The 16,571-nt window shown below is 37.6% G+C and overlaps 1 protein-coding gene across 10 annotated transcripts in view; it reads right to left on the minus strand.

The window, feature by feature from the left end:
• Positions 1-16,571, minus strand: part of cadpsb (Ca2+-dependent activator protein for secretion b) — a 102,482-nt gene that overhangs the window by 41,123 nt on the left and 44,788 nt on the right. For all 10 annotated transcript variants that reach the window (XM_007254365.4, XM_049479758.1, XM_049479761.1 and 7 more), the window contains exons 4-6: positions 7,669-7,749; positions 7,249-7,482; positions 3,563-3,684 (exon numbers count right to left, since the gene is read on the minus strand). In XM_007254365.4, coding sequence (XP_007254427.2) covers positions 3,563-3,684; positions 7,249-7,482; positions 7,669-7,749 — 437 coding nt within the window. The remainder of the gene's footprint in view (positions 1-3,562; positions 3,685-7,248; positions 7,483-7,668; positions 7,750-16,571) is intronic.

Genomic DNA, 16,571 nt, shown 5'->3' on the forward strand with positions numbered 1-16,571 from the left:
AGCTCATTTTTCCTTCATTCTGTGAATGCTGTTATCCAACGTTCCGAGATCAAGTTACTTAAACAGTTCTACCTTCTTAACCCTTGTGTGCTGTTCATATTTTTGTTACTTGTTTACTTTGTTACTTGTATTTAATTCAGCCAAATTAAGCAATTTTACATTAAAATGCTTTACACATGCTTGCTTCACCTAAATTGCAATCAATATAAACAGCTTACATGGTTAATATTTGCCCTTTACCTTTCTTATGTTACATTTCTTTCAAAAAGTGCTACTCTTTTTTTATTAGCTTTTTAATGAAATGTAAAAGAAAATGAATTAAACTCAAGATATGAGTAGAAAATTTGTTTAGTTTTAAATTTACAAATGAAGCAATGTTTATTAGCCCTTGGCCAAACATACTGTATGTAATATAAATGTGTAACGGGGGTAGCGGGGGGTGTACAGTGTGTGTTTATCGAAAATGTGTTTTGATATATGTTTTTCACAAAAAAATGAGCCAATGCCAATGAGTTTGAGTTAGAAAAAATATTTTTTTTAGTATCATTTGATGAAAAATGAAAACGGGTCCCACAGACCCGAACACCACACAAGGGTTAACAAGGCCCATTTCCATATGAGACTCCACATTCACATCAGAGTGAAGTAGCTGCAAAAGTGTGTCCCTGCTCTATTTGTTGCGCATTTACAAAGCGTACTGGTTTCATCTACAGGCTCGATACAGAAAGCTGCTCAGTCTGTATGTTTTATGAGCCCTGAACCCCTGAGGGACAACCTGTATGGATCACAGATTATCTCAAAGTATATTAATGTGAACTGTTCCACTACTAGTGAAGAAGTAATAAATAAATAAATCAACCTCCCTAGAATGTAACACCCCATAACAATGTATAACAATTATTTGTTGCTTTCACACAGAACACCTAATTTCTTTAAAATGACAGGAGATGGAGAAAAGCTTCCAAAGAATCAATGTTAAAAGATTACAAGTAATTCTGATGCATTTATTGGTCCTTTCCTCATTAAATTTAGACTCAATGTAAAGAACAGCCAGATCAAAAATCTTCGAATCTGAATTGTAATACTTAAATTTTAATAATGAATATGATCCACCTTGTGACTTATAATTTGGCTGTGAACTGTTTGTACCACTTCAGAAAGATTACATACAGGTACATCTGCATAAACTCTGAACTGATTTATTTTGGGGCACTTATTATTAATCAGTGTTAAATATATGGTATTAATGGTATAAAAACACTAATTCATGTCAATTTCCCCCTTTTTTCTGTTGATTTGCTCTTGGTACATTCAAACTCACTAAAGCAGGATGTTCCTGTGATAGTTTTGTTTTGAACCGGTCATGATAAATGGTTCGTCATTAGCATGCATGCCTGTTACACATTACCGGTACATGCTTTCTCTATTAACTGCTCTAAAAACTAGATTTTTTTTAATAGCACTGCTCAAAGAATGACTAGAAGCATCTTCATTTCTTTTAAGAGTGATTTAGATAATTGGGTGGGGTCAAACTGCTGTTTACTAAATAGGTAAAGACATACAAACCTTAGCTGACCTTAAATTCAAATTTCACATTTAAGTGAAGTGAATGGTGCATTTTACAACTTTTCAAATAAGCTGAAATTGAACAAATGTTTAATCCATTAATAAAAACCGTACTGTTGCGGTGAGGTGGCGGGGCTTGTGCTGTGTCAAGGCCTCTGCTAAAGCAGTGAAGCCTGTGAAAATGAATGGAGCTTTGTTGCAGCTGGTCAGGTGGTTTTTTCCTGGTCCAGTGTGTTTGGTTCCCATGGCGGTTAGCATTCTGACAGCGCTAAGGGCAAACGCCAGAGAGGGTGCTGACACTGCACTACGCCACGCACCACTGAACATCGTGCATGCGCGTGCATGTGTGTGTGTGTCTGTGTTTTTGTGACGTGTGTATATATATGTGTGTGTGTGTGTGTGTGATACAAATGGCCTGGCGAATAACAGTCTTTTGAAGTCTGTATTACTTAACTGCTACTGATAGTTACTGTAAAGCTTTACATGTACGCTGCAGGCCTACATCTGCCACTCCTTCAGGAACGGGACAGAGCACAGAAACAGGGAAACAGGAAGTTGTGGAGCAGTGAAGGGGAGGATTAGTGGGATGGAGAGGAGAGTTGGAGGAAAAAACGAGGGAGAAAGAGACAGAGAGGGGGAGAAAGGGAGGAGTAGAGGAGAGAGTGTCCTTGGTGCTGCCTCACGCTGGGTTTTGTCACAAATGACGCAGAGCATGAAGGTGACCTTGTGCATCCAGGGACAGGCAGAAAGACATTATGTATCCTGCTTCCCGAAGGTACAATATCCTCAGATGCGTGTGTGCATGTGTGTGTGTGTTCATGGGTGTGTTCATGTGTGTGTGTGTGTGTGTGCGTGCACGCTTTAGGTTGGGCTTCCAGTCAGTCAGTCAACTGTATGTGAAAGTACCCATTTCATGTGTGATGATGGATCGCGCTAATTCTCCTGTGATGTCGTTATTCTTCAGCACAGGAGTGCTGTAGGCTCTCTCTCGTTTTCACTCTCGCGTTCACTCTTTGGCATTCACACCCAGTTTTCCTTTGCCTCTCTCTCACTCTCTTTCCATCTCTCTCTCTCTCTTTCCACATTTCTAATCAGTTTCTCCACAGCTGACTGCTCTTGTGAGGGGAAACAGAGGCTGTGCTCCCTTTCATTCCTCCATCTCTGGCTCTCTCACTCTGTCTTACTCTGCCTCTCTCTCTCTCTCTTCTTCGTCCTCCCCCTCCCTTTCCCTTCCCCCTCTTTAGTTCATTATAAATTGGCACCTGATCCAGTGACGGAAGAGGGGGCCCAAAAATAGCTCAAAATCATGTGCTCCTCCCCAGAGCCTCTGCCTCTGTGTGTCCGTACAAGTGCAGGCTGGAACACACAGCACCTGAAGCAGCGCTGCTATGATGCTCACTCCCCTCCTCTCTCACATAGTAAAGCAGGATTATAACATTATATTATAGCGAGTCTTTGATTTAAGGGCCAAAATTCAATTTTTTCAAGCGAGTCATGAACCAAAGAGACAATGATAAGTGAAAATACACAGTCATATTGAAATGTCCTTGTTTCTGCACTGATTGTCCATTTTTTTCATATAAAACCATACAAAAGCACTTTGTTGTTCTATTATAATTACAGACAGTAGTCCTGTAATCTTATTCTTTGGCTGCATACTTTGCTAGCCTCCTTTGACCTTGTTCTTCAATGTCAGGACCCCACAGCACCAACACAGGGCAATTGTTCTGACATTATGTTGGCAAGTGTGTTGTTCTGATATGTGTGGATCAGGTGCAGCAGTGTTTTAGGAGTTTTTTAACATCTCTCAACTAGTGTACCTTGAAAAATGCATGCGAACACAGGGATAACACACAAAACTCCTCACAGACAATGACCAGAGCAAGTATTCATTCCAAGACCTCCAGTACCCTGAAGCATTTAGGCACCACCATGCACATTTTGGGTAGGTAATATTTAGGTATAGACTCTATGATGAATAATAAACATGGCTTACGTTGGTTTGGATGCCTCAGCCTGGTCAGTTTGGAGCTTTTCCCCTCCCTCCACCTCCATGGTACAATACACAATGCGGTTTGGAGCCAGGGATTTCAGCCCCACCACCTCCATGATCACCACCTACACAAGAGAACCACATTAAATACTTAACATCAATATAAAACCTAATAAAACAGTAACAATACTTCCTGCTGAAATTCAAGACAGATTATCTGTGGCCTTTTTGGCTGTTTACATTACAAGCCTCAATTATGAATTCAGATTGTTTTGTTCAGATTTGCTCAGTATTTGGCTTTTTGTACTGTTCACATTCATAAATGTAAGTGATCTGCATCTGTCTATACTGTGAATGATTCTGTCTCTGAAATCACACACATATATGTTTATGCATGTCTCCTCTGTTATTTTGCCAGGGCAACACTGTGCCAAGTTCTGACTAACCCGGCAGCATCCGAATCCCCTTAAGTGATATTATGTTGTTTGTTGTGAACTTAAAAGTCATTAATAAACAGAAATGGGAGTCAAAGACATGCATAATCCGATCTGACTGTCGCAATCTAGGACCACATATGAAAAATCAGATTTAACATTAAAGCAAAAATCCAGATTTGACCCATTTTGGCCTGGTAGTGTGAACATAGCCTTTGATGCACACATGAACATGAAGTTAAAAAGATGTTCTGTAAAAAAAAAATGTATATATATATAAATTAGGTAAACCCACAACACAGAAATGAGAAAATATACATCTAATCATATTTCAATGAAAATGTTCTCAGTTATATAAGCGTAACATATTTAAATCCAGGGCTAAAGGAACTGTGGCAAAGTTATTTAAATGGGTTACCTGTGCCCTCAAAAAAATAATGAATATCAAGTTTGAATTCATAACAGTAAAATAGCAAAATGCATAATTCATCATTGCAATTAGCACATCAAACAAGATATCAGAATGTGAAGAATGCTGTAGATACACTGTGCTTGTGAGGTTACTCTTTAAAAACATTTATGGATAAATTATTTTAAATTTAATTAAATTAAATTATTCATTTACTTATTTATTTATTTGGTTGTGTAGCACCACTTCAGTAGTGGTTTGGAGATGCTGGCATTATCAGCAAGCGATCAGATTATTATTACGTTACCTAGCCAACAGTTACATTCACAGGAGATTTAGTTTTCATATCATTTCTCATCAGAGGTTTTTTTTCTTAATTTACTATCAAGCACTATAATTCTGTTGCTGTGCTGAGAGCTCCCATTCTAATTTCATCCAGTTAACTGTCTCCTCCTTTTTACACCTCTGCTCTTTTGTGGCTGATTTGATAACTCTCGATATCAAACGCTCTCGTACATCCCTGTCCCTGAAACATTTAGTGCATTACTTTTTCATTGTACACAGTTCAGTTGTTTTATGCAAAGTAACTAATGTATAAAGTTTGATCCCAACATCCTCCTTAGATTTATTCTTTTTTAAAGAGCATATTGATGTATTAGAGGTCTTATTTTGCGATGGAAAGACAGTGACAGACTAATAAATTAAGTAGAAAACTTATTAAATTTATGTTGAATTATGGACTAAATCTCATAACTAACTCTCACTGTTTTACACCCCTCTCTTCTTCTCATTTCTCTCTTTCCTTTCTCTATTTCTCTGTCTTTCACTTTCTCTTTTTCACACATACACTTAAACACACCCAGCTTTACCTGTACATCATAGGTTTGTCATGTTTCCTCTTCTACTTGGCTTAATGAACTGATTTATCTGTTAAAATTCATTCATCCATTCCTTTATTTCCTCTATTAAGGCTTTGGTGTCTGAGCTTCCTCATGTTTGGTGCTAACACTCTCTCCCTGAGTCCTTTAATCAGCATATTAAGAGATTCCAATTTTAAAAGAATTATATAAAAAATATGATTATAGAACTCAAAACATTTACTCTAGCCAGTTAATGTTTATGTGCAATGCATATCACACTAGACATTTATTTGTTTTTCTCTATCCCAAAAATACAAAGAAGTTCAAGCATTTTAACTTATGATTTATTATGATTAATCAGAAAATATTGTCATGAATAATCTGATTAAAGTTGACAGCACGACTGTTTTTATATTTGTGGATATTGGGTACTTTTTGTACTATCCAGTTCCACTCTTACAAGTGCTTGATTTTCTTTCAGTGTCTCACTAAATACCTGCATTGTTCACTTCAGTGCTGAAATCAATTCCCCACCCCAGCAGCACCCATAAACCCAGAGCACTAACACAAAACAGACATCCAAGACTTAATCCTGCATCTCAAATCCATAAAGCACAGTTTCACACTGCCAGGTGGTATAATGACTGCAGCCCTGCAGTGCTATAATGAACAGGCCAGCACAGGATACTGTAATTATAGCAAAAACTTTGGAGGAGAGAGTCCCTTATGGCATTCAATATTCTCCAAGACAATTTTTAAAAAATGTAGAATTATTCTTTTTAATGTACTGCAGCTCTGTCTGCTCACAGTGCAGTGTGCCTGCAATTTATTCAACAGGAAAGCGTGGAAATCTAGTGAATATTGAAGCCTCAGACGTGTCAAACTAACACTGTGGCTGCTAGCTACATCTATCACTCTCTCAGATTCTCAGATTCTCTCTCATCAGCAGACTCTTCATGAATTCCTAATAAGGAGAGACAAACTCTAAACCCTGCAGATGTGTTGTATAAGTGAAAAGAAGAGTTGGATATTTAAACACAGTTTAATGTGTTTGTGCAGAACCATTCTGCTCGTATACATATAGACCCATCAGAGCCAACATTAATTTGTACTCGAAAATCTGATTTTGCAGTGCTAAATAAAAGGCAAATCACTAAATTGTACTCCCTGATGTGTCTGAATGACACGGCATATAATGGGGAAAAACATTAAAATCACATTTAGCCAATCTTTCCCGTTTGACAAATTAGTGCTGTCAAGCGGAAAAGCAGAGTTGTAGGGAATGAGTAATACAATATTTCTATAAAAAGACTGCTGACAGTGACACAGAGTGACAATGCTGTTAGACCCTGCATAAAGAGCCCGCTTTACACCATAAAAAGATAACAGTTCCATTTATATGTCACTCAGATAGATAAAGACTGTGATGTTACTGTGTTTTTTACAGTTATTTATTCATAGCATTTCAATAGTAGCTAAGGACATGCGGAGGACAACTAATTACAGTTAGTGTACAAAAAAAGCAACAAAAAAAAAACTCCCCATTTACTGTCATCCTACATTTCAGCTATAGATTCAAGGTGCTTTCATGCTTAAATATATATGCTTACCCTGTTTGGTAAGGACTATGTTAGTTTGGTCCAAAACAAAACAGCATAAAAAGTTGCTATTAACCATGGACCACAATTTTTCCTAAAACAGCTGGTCTCAGTGCAGAATAACTAAACTGTGTAAAAGCACTTCTCTAGATGATTTGAACTTTTAGATGATTATTATAATTATAATATAATATAATATAATATAATATAATTATATTGTGACGAAATCTGAATCTTCTTTGTGTATGTGCATGTCAGCAGAAATATGGGACAAAAGTGCATGCTTGTGTCTCCTGTATCCACTGTAACTGTAGAATAACTCTTACTTATGAACAAAAATAAAAGATATGAAAAAAGTTCTCTAGGAAACATTCTGCACGCTCTGTACCTCGAGGGTGAAGGACAGGACCACATCTGACTTGGACAGCTGGTTCTCATCCTCCTGGCCCATGTCAATGATGGAGGTGTTGTGTCCTCTTTTCAGCTTCTGGAGTTTGAACTCGCCGCCCTTAGACACAGGCATGCTTTCCAAATTAGCCATCAGCTGGTTTACGGATGACTTCAGCTCCTCAATGTACATGGCCTCCATTTCCTTGGACACAAACTTGGGGAACTTGGCTGCCTGTTGTTTTAGAAAAAGCAGAAAATTTCTGTTGGTATACAGATGTCAACAACTAATTAACAAAGCTCCACACATATTATACAATCGTGAATTTCCAGGTTTTTAGCACATGCAGATGAATTCACACTGCCTGTGTCTCCTGTGTTCGTGTATCTAAGGTGTGACTGATCAGAAATTGAAACTCACCCTGGCAATCTGATCAGCCATCTGCAGACGGCCATCCAGCTCCCTTCTGATTTGAGCTGCCTGCTCGTCCAGATTATCCAACTGCAAATCAAACACACACACACACACACACACACACACACACACACACACACACACACACACACACACACACATGCCATTAGCATCATTCTTGTTTTTCCCTCAATGTCTTTCCACTGGATAACCAATCCGCCCCTATAAAAATATATTGCATACATCACTTTACAACAAAGCTAGGGCCAACAAAGGTCAACCTTATATTTATAGGTTTATAGGTTTCCAAAAAGAGGTGAAAGGTTAAGTGCAGACTTCAGTTTATAACTATATTATATCAGCTCATTCAACTGGAGCAAAATTAATCAAAATATCTCACAAATGTCTGTGGTCTGAAGATAAGTAAAAGAGCATAAAGCTAATAAAAATGCACAAATTGGTTTTGCATAAACTAGTGAATATATTGTGGAAACTGGGGAGTTAGAAGAGCATTTTTGAGCAGTGCTGCAATTATAGGATGGCTGAAGAGTGACTGATGTGGAGAATATATAAAGAACTTTCTTTATCCAGTGTTCTGTATTTAAAGTATGAGTACACTGACGAGATCACACTGGTCCATTCACACAAATCTGCCATTCCTAAAGCATCATGGTTAATAAAATGTAGATTTACCTTTACATTATGCAGAAATATAACATCTAAGCATTTTATATCAGCTTATATTGAAATATCAATACAATCTAATCATCTGTCTAATGATCATATTTTTCTTTTATTTCTTAATAAATAAAGACTATATTATATAAGTAGACCACGCCTTCTCTGGACAGTAGAGACACAGCTAGTTAAAGTGACACAAATCAAAGGCAAACAAACTCTTGGTAACACTCTTTATGAATGTTTTGTCTATTAGACTCTATAAACATACTCATAACACATTATAATGCATTTGTAAGGCATTAAAACATGATGATGCATATGTATAAAAACGTATAACACATTATAGCCACGTTTATTATCCATTATGAATTGTGATTTATAAAGTACTATAATCTGTGCTTGTAATATGTGACCCATCTGGATTAAAATGTCTGTATCTATGTATCTGTTACATTTAATATGCAGTATTTTAATGATTACTTGGCGTGTACAATGACACATTATAATACATTATAAACTAATATAAGATTTTTATTATTATTTTTAAGGTCACTTTGTTAAGGTTCTTGGTAATGACATATAACATCTTATCAACACAGCTGATGACTCATTATGATTACAATTTATAATGCATAAAAAATATAGCTATAATGTCTTATACTTTTCTTAAACTATTATATTCATAGTCATGTTTGCAATGCTTTTTAACTGCATTATAATGTTATATGTTATATAGACATATTATTCATAGTAGGAGTTACCAAACTTTTTTTATTTCCCTTCACTTCAAAAGAAACTATGAATGTGCTGGTGTCCCAATGCTTATGCCCATAGAGTGTGCAGTATATGGAATAAAGCATGCTTGTGTAAATAGCATATAACTGCCTTAAAGTCCTATTTTAGATGTTGATTAGTCCACATGACTGTTTTTTAAATCGTCTAATTCTTTTCTAAATGTGAAATCCTCCCTGTAGGCCTATGTAACATGTACTGCAGATCCTATAGTACACTGTATACTCCTAACTGTAGGCCCACAACACCCACAGTACAGGCTCAGTGTGATTAGCTGCACATGCGCATGTGTTGTACTCGAGTTTGCATGTAAATAAGGCGAGATTATAGACGAATGTGTGTCCACCATCAAATGCACACACACTCAGTGTGAGGTAGTGTGTGTGTGTGCTCACTGTGATATCTAGCACGTCCCTCCCACCCACTCAACCGTCACTTCCTGTCTCTGTCACTTGCTTGTACTCGCCCACACAGTATCCAGGGGCTACAGTGCCACGGCAACCCTTGCTGTGTCAACTGTCACCATGGAGTGGGAAACCCCGTCACCGGGGGCACGGCACAGTGTGTGTCCCCTGAGCCCCCTCTCTGCGGCCGGCTCTCCTGGGGCTCTGCTCTAATTAAGCATGGCACAGCATCCACAGGAAACCTCTGTCTGCGTATGTGTGTGTGAGTGTGTGGGGACGAGGATCTGGCGGAGGACAGGACAGTGCTATGAATGAGGGGGCAGCGAAGCTCTGTTAAACAGGAAGCGAACTCACAGGAACCCCAGCCAATACTTTGTCTTCATGTGGAAAGAAAAACGCAAGTTAATAGTCAGGGGGGTCTTGACTGCCTGATTTACTGATTCATAAACTTTCTAATCTTCTCAGAAAAATGTCAATTTCACCATCTAGCCTTCTTAAAGTAAAAAACAGAGCCTGATAAATGGCTCAGCCATGCAGCATTTAATTTTTAATTATGGGCCCTATTTTAGGAATCTATAGCACACCGGTTAATTGTGCTTTGCGCAACTTGATTTAGGGTGTGTCGGTGTGTCTTTAGTATTGTAAAGCCGGAAAAATAAGCCTTTTGTGGCTCAAAATGTGCAAAAGACATGCACAAATTCCACTCTGACTTTGGCGTGTTTGTATCTTAACAGCACGGTGCTTTTCCATGTCTTAGCAGAGGATACTGGCCTACGTTCACACTGTGAAGGCAAGCCAGAAGCTAATTTAAGAGAACAGCAATGTTATTTTATTCTTTATTCTGTTTATTGTTAAGTTAAAAGTCGAGTCTGTGCTCTGCATCAAAGCGGGGGTGTACAGGGCGCATAGCGCTCCTATGGGAATGGACTATGTTGATTGACTGTTGTCTAGGTTTATTTCTGTCAGTGGCGCACCTGTGTTTTCCATTTGCTCATCGGTGTAGATTAATTCCGAAACTGAGATGCTATTTTAACAGCGCAAGCACAAGGCGTAAAAATAGACAGTTGACAGGGTGTAAGATAGCAATGAGCATCGCGACCTTGCAAAGGTTATATGATAGGGCCTTAAGTCTAACAATGTTGATCATTTTAGAATATTTGTCTACTGGATATATCATGGAACCTGAGGATATAAAAGAGTATTTTTTGAGCAGAATAAATAGAGATTTTATTTAACCAGTGTTCTGTATTCAAAGTATGAGTACACTGACAAGGGCACACTGGTCCATTCACACAAATCTGCCATTCCTGATACATCAAGATTAATAAAATGTAGATTTACCTTTACATTATGCAGAAATATAACATTTATGTATTAAAGGTCACCTAAGCATTCAGCATCAGATAATGCTTTAAATATTAATACAATCTGCCCAATGTTGATATTTCTCTTTTCTCACTAAATATAGACTTTAAGTTGCACTCACAGTTGCTTTCACAGGTGTCTAGTCTCTGTATACATAGAAGTATTACCTATAGATCAGGACTTTCTAGAGCAGATCAATTTAAACCTTGCAACACCATGTCTAATGTCACGCATGGGCTTGAGAGGCATAAAGACCCAGAAGAACGTTTCTGAACAGTAGAGAGTTACACAAATCAAAGGCAAAATTTGTATGGTCCATTTTCTTGAACTGTTTTGTGTTGTTTTAAACTCAGATTGTTTGATTACCTTTCAAAATAAAAAAATGTATTTGATTTTTTTTTACAGTGCATCTCAAAAAAGCTGGTAGAGGGCAACTTTAAGCTGAAAAAGTAAGTGGCTCTAATAAAAACAACTGCGATGCAATTTTTTCACATGACTGGGTATGAAAAGAGCATTTTAGAGAGACAGAATTTCACAAAAGCAAAGATGGTCATAGGTTCACCAATCTTTACAAAAATGTTTTTTTTTTTTTAACATAGCAAGGACACAAAAATGGGGAGTGCTCCAGGGATTGCAAAAAAATTACATCTTGATGACAAAGAACTCATATGCCAACATAATCCATAAACGATGTAATCTTTTCTGGCTTCTTCTTTGCATCACACAGTTTTAACTTACATTTGTGGATTGCACAGTGACCTGAGTTCACGGCCTTGTCTTTTGTCCACAAGGATTTCTCCAGATACTTTCTGAGTCTTCTCAATTTTATGTTAAGGAACATTTTTCAGAAATGGTTCACGAATTTTTTTAGACACAGTTTTTAAGAGATTGGTGAACATCTTTGCTTCTGAGAGACTACCAATGAGTCTATGAGCAAACAAATTCATTTAGTTTTTATTTACACGTATATATATATTTTACACAGTGTGTCAACTTTTTTCTTTTAATTAGGGCTGTACATTATGACAGCCCTAGAAAAGTTACTAGATGACACACACTGGCTGCAACATTGCTTGACCTATATTTCTGGCCCAAATAGTGCATATCAGCTAGAGCCAGCAGGAGGTAGCAGGGGTATACTGTATAGAGCAATTCACTCTGTAACGAGGCAGGACTGCAAACAATATGCAAAAAAGAACAGCCAGATACATCTTCACTAAATTCTCTTAAAAATAAAGGTGATTCTAATCATTCTTTGAGCGATACATTAGAAGAACCATGTTTGCAGTAGAGATGTGGTGTAAGTGAAAACTTTTTAAAGGTCTAAAGAAACATCTCTTGATGTAAAGGTTATTTACCAATCTAAATGTTCAGCATACTCGTCTCTTTGCACATCTCTATTACAAACATGGTCCTTCATGAAATCATTTGTGTTTTTTTATTTGGAATCATTCAAAGACCACTTTGTGTATTTTTGTGCAATGTGTAGTTTGATGAGACCTCGCATCCTCATGTAAGTGCCTTACTTAGCAACTCCAAATTGATGCTCTTAAATGAGAAAAAATTAAGGTAGTATAAGTAGTACAACGTGCTTCACTGTTTAATAAAAGATGACACTCATCTCATCAAGAAGACAAGAGAAGTGCAAAACAAATATTGGCACAGAACAAATAATGTATTCCTGTACTCTAAATGAAATGAGTTTACCTACAGCTTTAAAGGTTTATGGGTCAAATCCACTATTATGGTGCTTTTTAAGTGATATTTATGAGCCAACATGAAAGCTGGAAGTATTTCTACAGCATATACTGTATATGCGCTACACTTTTATTTATAGCATCTTACGTTTGAATAATGTTAAACAGGTAGTGTTCCTTTATCAAGCTCATTTATGCAGAACAAATAATTGAATACAGAGACAGATACAGACAGAACCTTCTGTGATTATTTTATTTTTAGCTATGATATATGTTATATCTTATATGTTATATATTAATGTTAATGTTATATATGTTAATGTTAGTTCAATATGGAAAGTAAATGCAACTCTTTTTTTTACTTTTTACATTAGAAAAAAACTAAACAGAATAGAAAAATGTATTCATATATGCTTCTGGATCTGTACTTTATTTATCTATTCTTGCCCTCACAGAGATAAAATATATGGCTTTTATAAGAGTTCCTGAATATTTTAAAGGAGGCACTTAAAAAATAGCTAATTTTGAATAATAATAGGTCATAAACGTAACTTAGCCCTCTGGAGTTTAACAAGTAGTTTAAATTCACTATCCATATTTAATGCTTCAAAATTAGACATGCTGGATTTGAAAGTGATCTGTAATGAAAATGGTGAAAATGCATATTCAACTCTAAATTCTCATCATTACTATCCAGGCCAGACTATCTATCTCATCTATCATTAAAGTCTCCCCTCAATTTTGTAAATCACTTCTTTGCCCATTAACACTTCCATTAACAGTTGAGGTTTAATGCAGCAAACCTTTGACTGCTCTTCCATACCCAAATTTTCAGTCTGTCACCACCATCTGGTTAAACGACAGCGTAACCACAACAAACCAAAACCACTGGCTCGGATCTGACCAAGGGACTTAATTAAAACTGCAGATGGAGGAAAAGTCGACGTTTCTCTCTACTTTCTTGCTGCTCTGTTTATTACTTCATGTCGCTGCCTGCATGTTTTCGCTTCAGCAGTTGGCCTTGACTGCAGTGCTCCTGCAGCTCGGATGCTCTCTGCCTGTAGTGCACCTGAAGGGGCTTTCACTAGCCTTGCTCGTTTTACAGACAGTGGCAGTTTCTATGGAGATAATCCATGAACAATGAACCCGGGCTATGTTATGGCCTTACGTACACCAGCATAAACAGAACGGAATTCATTGGGATGTTCACTCTGCCTTTTCAGCCTCTGTGAAAAGAGTGTAAGCGTGTTTACTGTACGTTTCAGTTTGGTGTTTGAGCTCACAGTTCTGCAGCAGCTTCTATGAGCAGAACGTTAGCGGCCTGACATGATAATTATGTTAGCGACCTATCGTACAAAATGTGAACACAAACTCAATAGTTTTTGCTGACCTCGGCACTGCCCTTTTGTGTTTACTTGAGTTTGTTGCATGCTTTTGTCTGCTCATTGTCAGAGGCGAGGACGAGTCTGTGAGCAGACAGTGACTGTGTATTGTGTGGGAAAAGTGTGCAGTGCGTGCAAAGCATCACTAATGGCACCTCATATTTTCTTCACCTGTCGCAGTCCACTCTGTGTCTATGGGGGTATCGTTATTGATGCATTGGTCACTGTATGATCTGGTTATTGTTAGTTACTTTATAAAATGGTGTAATTGTATAATATAATACATTACATTCTGATATCAGTGGCATAAAATGGCCTTAAAATGAAATATTTGTCATGTGACAGTTACATCCAATTTAAATGCAGAGTACTGGATTTCAATAGAAAAGTAGAAAGAGGAGAACACAAAATGATTGAAACAAACTGTCACACCTTAGCTCATGTCTGTCTTATGTTCTTCCTTTTTTGGTCTTTTCAGTGCATGTCCTCTGTTCTTCTGTTTTCTTTTTCTCCCCACGTGCTCCATAAGCACATAGCCCTGTGTTATTGTCCTGTCTCCGCCCTAGCCCCACCCTGTCAATAGGTTTATCACTTGTCTTGTTTGTTACCCTGCCCCACGGGCGTGGTAGTGGGGGGAAAAGTGTACCTGACTACCCAGGGCCCAAGTAGGGGGAGGGGCCCATGAAAATCATGTTCCTTGTGTACTGGCATGGATAGGGGCCCACTGACATTGAGAGTGTACAGGGCCCAAAATTTGCTGCTACGCCCCTGCCCCGCCCCCTTGTTACCGGTCCCAGGTGCTCCTCACCCTCATTGTGTATATAAGCCCCTTTGTTTTAGTCTTCTTTGTTGATTTGTGAGCTTCATTTGCTTTTGTTGGTTCTGTGAGTTTGCTCGTCGGCCTAGCCTAGCCTAGCCTTGATTATTTCTTGTTTTTTTTTAGTCTAGTTAACCCTGTCTAGTTTTCTTAGTGTTGTTTTTCTAGTCCTATAATAGTAATTTAGTATGCTTTTTGTGCACCCTGTCAGGTTTATGTGTTTGTTGTGATCATAGTTTAGTCTCAGTTCTTTTGTTTCTATTTTTCTCAGTTTTGTTTTATATATCTAGTCTTGTTATCTTTAGTTCATTTGTTTTTTGGGTATTACTTTAAAATAAGACTACCTTTATTAAGGGTTTATAAATGTTTTACAATTAGTTTATTAATGTTTACTAATTAGGTTGTAAATGCCTTAAAAATGATTAATAATCAGTTATAACACATTTGTAGAAAGGACAACAATGACCTGTTGTTTGTCAAATAGTGAACCCACAGCCATCTATATTGTCGCCCTTTCTACGTATGTGTTATAACTGATTATTAATGATTTTTAAGGCATTTACAACCTAATTAGTAACCATTAATAAGCTAATTGTAAACAATTTCTAAACCCTTTATAAAGGTAGTCTTATTTTAAAGTGGTACCGTTTTTTGTGTGTGTTTAACCATGCTTGCTTTATGTTTTATTTTTGATTATCTTTTGTATCGTTTGTTTAGTACATATTTATCTGCATTTACATCCACCATCTCATCCCTCATCCCATGTGACATAAATGAAAAAAAAAAAAAAAACACAAGGTAGACATGGGCTAAGATGTGACAAAAACCAAACAAGAAATCAAAAGACATAAAAAGGTCTAAACAAGAAGGCAAGAAACTCACAACAACAAATTAAACAGAGACTAAAACAAAGGAACTACTTATACCCAGACAATGACAAGGCACACCTGGGAAAGGTAATGAGATGCACAGGTGTGATTATCAATGACTAGACAGAGCAAGGGCGAAGACATGAACAGAAACAAAGCAGAGCCATGAGCACATGACAAACAATACAAGTAGATTAAAAAAAGTCAGATTCAAACCAGTAAAGTGTGACAGTAATATTGTTTAATATAACTACTTCTTGGACTATATATCACCCCCAAAAATAAATATTGTGACAGGTCTATATAATACTAGCACACAGCATAACTGACAGACAGGAAATCAATTTTGACAATGTCAATGTGTGTCTTCCTTACTTCTCACTTCTCTGAGTAGAGCTCAGTGTGTGACTCAGTGCGCTGGTGTAGGACCTGTGAGTGAGGTTAGTGGCTGGTTCTTAGCAGAGAGGGAGCTCCTGGCAGCTGTTAGCCTAGATTCATCCATGCACTGATGGAGGGCCATGAGGACTCTGTGCATTAATAATGAATCCACACATTCAGATGTGCTGACAGCAGGATAGAGTTGACAGAACCAAATCCTCTGACTCTCTCTCTCTCTTTCTCTCTCTCTCTCTCTTGTTCTCACTAGAGGAGATGGAAGTCTTCTTTTCCACCCACTTGTCTCACTCTCTATGTCTTAGAACTGTCTGAGTATGCGAGATGGGAAGAGAGCAACCATGCTGTGGTGACAAGGTTAAAAACCTTCTGAATGTCTGTTTCGTAACTGCAACACTCTGTGACATACTTCTGAACGGGGCTGGGTGTGAGAGAGACGGAAAGAGAGGGGGGGGTGGAGGGAGAGAGCATACAAGTACTGGTAAGTTGTGTTTGTGTGGTCATGTGGT

The sequence above is a fragment of the Astyanax mexicanus genome, chromosome 5 (genome assembly GCF_023375975.1).
Source record: "Astyanax mexicanus isolate ESR-SI-001 chromosome 5, AstMex3_surface, whole genome shotgun sequence".
Taxonomy (NCBI): domain Eukaryota; kingdom Metazoa; phylum Chordata; class Actinopteri; order Characiformes; family Acestrorhamphidae; genus Astyanax; species Astyanax mexicanus.